Source organism: Trachypithecus francoisi, unplaced genomic scaffold (genome assembly GCF_009764315.1).
Source record: "Trachypithecus francoisi isolate TF-2019V2 unplaced genomic scaffold, Tfra_2.0 Lachesis_group0, whole genome shotgun sequence".
NCBI classification, from domain to species: Eukaryota; Metazoa; Chordata; class Mammalia; order Primates; family Cercopithecidae; genus Trachypithecus; species Trachypithecus francoisi.
Genome location: NW_022681453.1, coordinates 155,442,103 through 155,451,660, shown reverse-complemented (window position 1 = coordinate 155,451,660; position 9,558 = coordinate 155,442,103). Strand labels below are relative to the sequence as shown.

Here is a 9,558-nt window from a genome sequence, read left to right as displayed (position 1 = left end):
TAGTAATGTTCTTGATCTGTGTGGTGGTTACATGGCTGTTTGCTTTATACATTAATGTTATTGTTGTTAAGTGTCTATGCACCTTTCTCTATATTTTTCATAATAAAAAAAAGGTAGGAGAGAGGAAGGTAGAGAGGGAGGGTCTGGAAGGCGAAAATTTCTAAGTTGTTGAACCTAGGCTTTGTCAAAATTGAAAAGGAATCATGGGTTCTAAAATGTTCGTATACATCTTAGAGTAGGAATAGCTGAGAAGATAATGTCAGATAGATTTTCCATCATTGGAGAAGAAGATAAAACTGCCATATACTGAAGGAGGAAGCAGCTCCATGAGGATGGGGCTAGATCCCTGAGAAGAGGTGTAGTATTCTGGAGTGGAGGAATGGGAAGGCAGATGGAAAGAAACAATTGTTGAGCATGTTAGTGCCCATGAATCCCGCTTTTTCTCACCTCCAAGCCTGCATATATGCTGTACCTAGCAAGCTCTTCCCATCACTCTTCCCCCTCCAAGGAACTCCAGCCCTTGCCCCCTCCTTTCTAAGAGCTGCTCATCCCCACTCGGCAGGGTTACATGGCATGGTACCTATCTGCTCTCTATTCCACAGACCAATCTTTCACCTTCTGTAGACAAGTGACCCCATGTTACAGGCTGTCTGTCCTTGTCTGGGACAAGGAAGAACTGAGAATACCCTGGAGGGTCTCCCCAGAGAGGAGACAAAGATAGAACACTGGATGGGGCTTTCCTCCCCAGAGTTCCTTCCCTCAGTAGTCTTGGAGAGGGGTGAGCAAGGAAAGAAGTGAGTTTGTTTGAGCTGGGGCTCAGCACAAGTTCCTATTCCTACTTTTAACCCAGGCCCTCCCTACCCCAGAGAAGTTGAGTGGGGTAGGTATTAATAGTCTCATTTTATCAACTAAGAAGCATAAACCCTGAGAAATAAATACCTTACTTAAGGGTAACAAAGGCAGAGTTGGATTACAAATATTGGTCTCTGGAGTCCAGGGTCTGCCTATAGACAGGAGGTGAGCACTCCAGAATTACTTTTAACAGTCATCTTCTGCACTGCCTGCCCCCTCCCAGCCCCTACCCCCGCCAGATCCAGGTAGACACAGATGCTATCCTCAAGTATGGAAATGTACAGTTTCTAAGACCTTGTTTCAGGGGAACATGGGAAAGGACCAAAAGATAGGAATTAAAACGTTTTGGGATAATATCCATTGTTGGTCAGAGTGCTCAAGAGTCAAGACATGGGGTAACCAATCCTACGTAGGAAGCTGTTCGCACAGTCTGGAGTCCTAACGTGCCAGAGCGTAGCTATCCTTCCGCCTTCTACCTTTTCCTCTCTGGCCCAACCAGAGCTCTTGAAGGTCACAGACATGCAATTCAAAAAGTCTGTAGGGAGTGCTTGCTAGGAATGCTCAGTAGCTACTAAGCAACACTGTCCTGGCTACATTGGAGTGGGGGCCTGTAGAAGAGGTCAGAGGGGAGGGGGTCAAGAGTTATCCTGGGTTCAGGCCCAGGACTGTTTGGGGACACACAGAGAAGTTCATTTCCCTTTCTTGCTCTTAAAGACATCCACATTCACTGATTTGGCATGTATTCATCAAGGCCCTCCTTTTGGCTGACCCTTCTGGAAAGAATGGTATCCATTTCTTCCTGGCAGTGTTCACCATTCTCCAAACCACTAACCTGCGGCCTGGTTCATGAAGTGGTGGGTGGCTACTAGACAAAGATCTCTGAATAAACCTGTCCTTCCACAGTCCTATTCCTGGAAGTCTCAGTCAGTCTATACCAGCCCTAGAAATGAGGAATCCAGAGGCCAACTCCCATCCTCAGCTGAGTTATTTCCAAGGAACTGGACTGCTCCGGCATCTGCCCTGTGAACAAGAGCTCCAAAGCAGCACAGTCTGGCCTTGGCAGGGCACCTCCCATATGCATGGCTCCTTACCTCAAGCTCCCACCAAAGTCCAAGGGGCTTCCTACACCATGCCTGATGAGGCTGGGAAACAAGGGGAGAAGTCAGGGAAGAGGCCATAATAGGCCTTAGCCTATTCCTGAGGTTGGTTTGTCTACCGACTTGGCCATTTCTTGGAGTTCCAGTGCAAAGTTCCAAAGGCCCACTCTACCCGTAAAGAAGAGGCTCACCCATTCCAAGAACAGCCGAAACCAGCTCACTCATTTATTTGACTGAGAACATTAAGGACAACAAAATTAAACATTCTTTAATAAAATTCCTATAGAAAACTCAGTCATAGGGCAAATACTCAGTTCTCTTTCCCATATCACTAAGGATTGAGAGCTCCCAATATTCTTTGGAGAATAAGCAGTAGTTTTGCTGGATGTTGCCAGAACTCAGAGAGATCATCCATTTACACATTCAAACCAGTAGTTCCTATTGCACATATTAATATTACTTGCCCCTAGCACCCTAAATATATGGTACCTCAACAAATAACTTAAAAGATTTCCATGTGGCATGAAACCATTTCAATTTGAACTAATGTTCTTGAAAAAAATCACATTATTACAAGTTTTAATAAATACAGTAAGAAGAGCTGGCATTTTTCTAAAATACTGAATTTCATATCTGGAGTTTATTCCATAAATAGGTTCCTTTTCATTTGCTTGCTTTCTTGGATATTTGCTCAAGTATTATTCTCTATGAAGTGAACTCGTTCATAGATACCATATAAAAACTGTATTAATATGTGCCTCATTATAGAAGCAGCTGGAAGAACTGGATCACACAGTTACCTAACTGAAAAGTAACTTAGGAAAAAGCTCTGCTTTTTGTAAAACTTTAAATCACAGACTGAAGAATACCAAAGAAACATTTATATAGAACTCCCACTAGAAATTTTATAAATATATATGTAGCATATTTATATATATTATATTTGCCTCACCAGTAGATTTTCAGCAAGTCTGGCTGGAATGATGCTATCATGGAAATAAATATTAACAAAAGAATTAATGAGTATCCACAGGTTTACAAGATTTCTTCTGGAAAATAATCAAAAATTCAAATTATATTATAATTTGCAGTTTACACAATTTTAAAAGGGAAGAAAGATGCCTTTCTTTTTAGCCTCATTTGGAAAGTAAGAACAGCCACCAATCCCCAGGTGTGGAAAAGTTGTTGGCTGAGTGACAATACTTGGTCACAACATTGAAAAGAAGTATTTACACCATTCTGGGAAAGTACCAAATATTAGAAAAAAACAAACAAAAACAGAAACAATCTCTAGTAGCATTCCTTGGCGTGCAAAGTCAGCAGGAAATGATTATCCATTGACAGTTTTCATGATAAGTCTTGGAAGCATTCAAAAAGCAGAGGGAATCATTGGGGATTGTTCAGATTAGGTTCTGTGGGATGCCCTGTTCTTAATTTAACTCTGAGTTCCAGGATTTCATTCCCTTTATAACATCTCTGATAGGGTCATGTTCAATTTAGTGCAAGTGCAAAATGAAAACGAAATGAAACCAACAAATACATTAGAAGCGAAGGCTGATCGTTAAGATCTGTAGTCTTTCCGAACTGTGTGGGCCATCCAGTTCACTTTAGTAGTCCAGCTTTCCCTGAGCGCCTCATCAAATTTTTGCTTAAACTGTTTGAGTGCTTCTTCTTCACTCTTCCCTAATGCAAGAGAGTCCTAAAGTGGAAGGGGAAAAATACGTTTTTACGTAACTTCAGTAGAGATGTGCAAATATCAAAGTCTGCAGGAGGCTGGATTGGTTGTGCCTCCCCAGCCACCATCAGGCAGCACGCTTCATGTTCTTATTTAGATATCATCTGCAGGAGGCAGAACCCCAAGATAAGGAGATAATATGACTCCTTCCAAAAGGTTTTTGAAGACGAAAATAATTTATAATTACTGCAGGACACAGAGCTGCTTGCCACTACCACCCAAATCCAGTAAGATGACTCAAGACCTACTAAGATCCTGACAAGAAAAAGGCAGGCTGTTGAAAATCAAGGTGCCAAATCACGCCTGATCTGTGGTCTTTCAGTAATGTGAGTAAGAAGGCTATAGCCCAATACCAGTCTTCTTTTTTTTTTTTTTTTGAGACGGAGTCTCGCTCTGTCGCCCAGGCTGGAGTGCAATGGCCGGATCTCAGCTCACTGCAAGCTCCGCCTCCCGGGTTTATGCCATTCTCTCGCCTCAGCCTCCCGAGTAGCTGGGACTACAGGCGCCCGCCACATCGCCCGGCTAATTTTTTGTATTTTTTTAGTAGAGACGGGGTTTCACCATGTTAGCCAGGATGGTCTTGATCTCCTGACCTCGTGATCCACCCGTCTCGGCCTCCCAAAGTGCTGGGATTACAGGCTTGAGCCACCGCGCCCGGCCACCAGTCTTCTTTATGCCCCTTCTACTGATGGGAAAATCTTCTGGGTTACAAGCTACTCTTCAAAATTCCTCCTTTATGTGAACTTCCCAGATTCTTTCCCTCCTGACTAAGAACCATCTTAGAGGAAATGACTTTGTTCTACTCCCTTCAGCCACTTGAATAAAATAGGCAGCTAAAACTGAGCTCAATGCCCACAAAGTCCAAGAGAGAAGGAAAAGTGGTTTTATACCTTAAGATACTGTATATCCTTGACTGATGTGAGCTCAGGAAGCCCTGCAGTCAACATCAGCGCAAAGAGAGTGATGAAGAGATTCCCATGCCGTCGTAAAATCAGATATGCATCCTCACAACACTGGCGGAACCTTTAGGTGGTGCAGCAAATCACATGAGCACAGTGTTAGAGGGGAGACAGCACATTTCATACAGGAAATTAAGAAAACATAGCTAGATTTTCTATTAGAATAAGAAACTTCCTACTGAACTAAAGGTTGATTTCTGATTTTTACTTCTGTGAAAATTGTCCCAGGACTAAAATCTACATAAAACAATCAATCTCTCTAATATCACAAATATATTTTTCAAAAACACAACTAAATAGAAATTCTATGATGAAAGGCTATTACATTTTTATTAATAATCTAGACTTTTTAATTCTATGAGACACAAGAACTGATTATTAAATCAGTTATAATTATAATCCACAAGGATTTCTGAACATACTTCTGGTTTCTGTATTTGTGGTCTGATTCCAGAAACTAATTTTTTTAATGTACCCCCAATCAGTGTCAGTGCTTTTACTCCTTCCTGTCATCCTGCCTGCCCTCTCTCTTCTCTTCAAGATGGTCCTTCAAGAGGATCATCCAATGTTGTTTTTTTGAGATGGAGCCTCACTCTGTCTCCCAGGCTGGAGTGCTGTGGTGTGATCTTGGCTCACTGCAACTTCTGCCTCCCAGGTTCAAGCAATTCTCCTGCCTCAGTCTCCTGAGTAGCTGAGATTACAGGCATGCGCTACCGCACCTGGCTACTTTTTGTATTTTTGGTAGAGATGGTGTTTCACCATGTTGGTCAGGCTGGTCTTGAACTCCCGATCTCCAGTGATCTGTGTGCCTTGGCTTCCCAAAGTGCTGGGATTACAGGTGTGACCTACCATGCCAGGCTGAGGACCATCCAATTGTATCCCCCTTATTTTGCCAAAGAGAAAACCAGACCCACTGAGGTATATTCTGAGGAAACCCAAACAGAACTATAAGGGATAGTGACAATCATTTGTTAAGTATGTGTGGGTTACATGATATGTCTCTAATCATCATAGTAGCCCTTAATTTTATATTTCTGTCCCCATTTTAAGATGAAACAAAGGCAAAAAGACAAGTATTATGCTTGGGAACATGTAGGTAGTCAGTAATAGATTAGAGACTTAAAAATTTGCCCTGAATCCTGGTTCCCTTACTGTATTCCATACACAATGACAGCAGATGTCTTTTCAGCATTTTCCTATCAACTGTCTTAATAGTTTCAGAGAATGTTCTGAAACAGGTAAAAGGTAGTATATTATTGGAAAAAAATACAATAACTATTTTAAATTTCTAGCATTCTGTTTCACCTATCTGAGAATTTCTGAACCAGCACAATAATCTGACAGGCAAATTCCCCCAAAAGCTTCCTATAATCAGACTGAATATCTCCCAGATCCACATATACCACAGCTAAGAAATGCTAGACCAGGTGGTCAGATGAGAAAATGTTAGAAGTGTTCAGCCTTGGCACAAGGGCAGTACTCACCGGCCAAACTTTTCTGTATTTCCTGTTTTTCCTTGTTGAATGACATGGATGAAATCATAGGTAAGAATAAAAGGCACTCGCTCCCTTTTAATGCCAAACTTAGATTTGAAATTTCCAAGAATATGTCCAAAGTCAATGTGGAAGAGCTGGAAAACAAATGGGATTTAATTTCCTTCCTTTTTCTGGTGGGTTCCAAATATAAAGGCAAAACCTCCACAGTCCTAGACCCCCAGGAACTATACCCATCCTCATCTGAGCCCTTCTTCCTCTGTTTATAGTCCACTGAGCCAGGTGAGAACAGAGCATATCTAACTAACACTCTTAAGACTTTTACAATCAATAATAAATAACCTTGATATTAAACTGTAGATATCTAGTGGAAAAGGAGACTCTTTAGAAAGAAAAATACATCCAAAGAATTAAAATGTCTGATTTTTAAAAAGTAAAATAGTTCTATAAAACATAACAAGAGTACAGGTTGGCTGTGGTGGCTCACGTCTGCAATCCCAGCACTTTGGGAAGCTGAGGCAGGACGATTATTTGAGCCCAGGAGTTCAAGGCCAGCCTGGGCAACATAGCAAGACTCCATCTCTACAAATGAAGGAAAAAATTAACCCAGCATAGTGGCACACACCTCTGGTCCCAGCCACTCAGGAGGGTGAGGTGGGGCAATTACTTGAGCCTGGGAGGTAGAGGCTGCAGTGGGCCATGATCATGCCACTACACTCTAGCCTGGGTGACAGAGTAAAGACCCTGTCTCAAAAAAAAAAAAAAAGTACATCCTTGCCCTACTAGCTCCCCACATCGAGTGCTACTCTTTAGAGGTAACTTCTTACTCTTCTCACTAGGTGTTTTTCCTGGTGTCTGCCTCCATTTTTCTAAATAATATGTTTATACTCATTTTTGTTCCCTAATTGTATATTACTATTTTTACTGTGGAAGATAAAGATTTAGTACTTTTATGCTAGCATAATGCTACACACTGTGGCACATCATGTCATAATTTCTGGTTACATCAATTTCAGTGTTTTTATTTTTCACATGTTGTTCACCTTTTTTCCTTGAGAAAACTGTATGCATGTATTCATTCATTCATTTAGCTTAGTGTCCTATGACCTTGGCATTAATTCTTCCCAAACTCTCCTTAAAAATCCACAAATCAAACAACAACAACAAATCTACAAATCATTTTCAAAACTGTCTTCCAGTCAGGTAATCTACTGGTTTCTAGCTGGGCTGGTTGTTCTCTGGTGCTGCTGCAGAGCCATCATCCTGGGCCTTCCCTTTCCTCTTCTCCCATTTGGAGCCCGTTTTCTGTGTCCCCCATTATATTCTCTTTTGGTTGAGACCAGGGCTTCTCAACACTCGCACTACTGACATTTTAGGCCATATAATTGATACAGGGTTCTGTCCTCTATGGGTGTTTAGCAGCATCCCTGGCCTCTACCCACTAGACTACCCCACCCCCCAGTTATGACAACTAAAACTGTTTTCACATATTAACAAATGCCCCTGAGGGAAAAATCACCCCACTTGAGAATTATTGGTTTAGGTTCGTTCTGGTAGATGCCCTTATTCTGGCAGTCTCTGAGAAAAGATGCAGAGGAGTGACAAGTTTTGTGATCCTGCAAGTTGGAAAAATGTCTTCATTCTACCCTTTATACTTGATTGGGCATGGTAGCGTGTGCCTATGGTCCTGGCTGCCTGGGAAGGCTGAGGCAGGATAATCGCTTGAACCCAGGAGGCGGAGGTTGCAGTAAGCCGAGATCACACCACTGCATTCCAGCCTGGGCCACAGAGCAAGACTCCATCTCAAAAAAACAAAAACAAAAACAAAAAAAAACAACAAAAAAAACCACTTTGGTTATCCAATTTTAGGTTAGAAATCATTTTCCCTCAAAATTATGAAGCCTAACATGCACTGTCTTATAATTGCCAATGTAGCTATTGAGGAGCCAAGTCATTTTGACTTCTAAACTCTGTTATGTGGCCTGCTGTGTCTCTGGGAAAGTTTTAAAACTTTCTCTTTATGTCTGATGCACTGAAATTTCATAGTGCAGGTCCTTAGTAAGAGTGTTTTTCTTCCGTTATCAGATAATTTTTGTGCTATTTTGACTGGATATACTGGATATTCATGAACATTGGCTCTGGGAAATGGCTTAGTATTATTTGCTTAGTAAGTGCCCTCCCTTGTTTCCTCTTCTCTTTTACTTCTTCTTTTTTTTTTTTTGAGATGGAGTCTCGCTTTGTCACCCAGGCTGGAGTGAGTGGCGTGATCTAGGAGGCTCACTGCAAGTTCCACCTCCTGGGTTCATGACATTCTCCTTCTTTCTGGAATTCCCATTAGGCTGACAGTATACCTCCCTAGACTGAGTCTCTCTTGTTTCTGGATCTTTTCTCTATTTATCATATTTTTTTGGAGACATTAAGGCATGGTGGATTAAAAAAAAGAATATGAGCCAAACTGCCAGGGTTAAAATCCTGATACGTCTACTCTCTGTTGCTTTAATATCCTCACTTGTAAAATGGGGCTAATACCACCACTCTGTAAGGTTGTCATCAGGCCTGAAGGCATTAGATTATATATAAAGCACTTACAACTATGCCTGCTACAAAATATTTACACTATTTCTATTTTAACTTTTTGTTTGTTCCTATTTCTAATTTTCAAGACCTCTATGTTCTGACTGTAAAAGACAGAATCCTATTATTACTTTAAAGATACAATGTATTTTTTTGCTTTGATTTTTAAAATCACCCTCTGTTTACTGCAGTTACCCTGTTTTCCCAGAGTTCTTTTCTTTTCTTCCCTATTTTGCTTGTTTGGTTTCTATCTTTCATGGTAGAGGCTTCCCTTAAACGTCTGCTAATCCAGTAGAGAGTAGAATGGTGGCTGCAGGCGCTGGGGAGATATTGGTCAAATAATACAAAATTTCACTTAGATAGGAGGAATAAGTTCAGCAGATCTGTCTTACAACATGGCAACTATAGTTAACAACAATATATTGCATTCCTGAAAACTGCTGCAACACTAGGTTTTAAATGTTATCATCACAAAAAAAGAAAAGTATGTGAGGTAATACACAGGTCAGCTCAATTTATCAAGTCCACAATGAAGAGATATTTCAAAACAATATGTTGTACATGATAAACATAAACAATTATTGTCATTTTTTAAAAGTAGATTAATCCTTAGCTGACCATTCATATTTAACAATGAGTCACTAAAAAGCTGAATGAAAATTCTATGTACGTGGTAGGCTTGCTTGCTTGTTGACTGGTGGACTTCCTTGTAGAGAAACTAGGGAGAAATCTCAACTGTCGGATCTGTAGGACTTTTCAATGGAACTAATGAGATTTCTAGAATAGAATCATCTAGTCTCTCGCTGAGGGTCAACTATACATCTGGCTGCCAGTGTTCTTAGAATAAA

The 9,558-nt window shown here is 40.9% G+C and overlaps 1 protein-coding gene across 4 annotated transcripts in view; it reads right to left on the bottom strand.

Annotated features, from left to right (window-relative positions):
* Window positions 1–2,141: 2,141 nt before the first annotated feature.
* The window catches only part of PIK3CB (phosphatidylinositol-4,5-bisphosphate 3-kinase catalytic subunit beta), a 186,307-nt gene continuing 178,890 nt past the window's right edge, over window positions 2,142–9,558 (bottom strand). For 3 of the 4 annotated variants that reach the window (XM_033212501.1, XM_033212503.1, XM_033212502.1), the window contains 3 exons: window positions 6,128–6,273; window positions 4,575–4,707; window positions 3,212–3,648 (listed from right to left, as the gene is read on the bottom strand). In XM_033212501.1, coding sequence (XP_033068392.1) covers window positions 3,511–3,648; window positions 4,575–4,707; window positions 6,128–6,273 — 417 coding nt within the window. In that variant the 3' untranslated portion in view covers window positions 3,212–3,510. Of the gene's footprint in view, window positions 3,649–4,574; window positions 4,708–6,127; window positions 6,274–9,558 lie in introns of all 4 variants that reach the window. The other variant, XM_033212504.1, reaches the window with a different exon arrangement.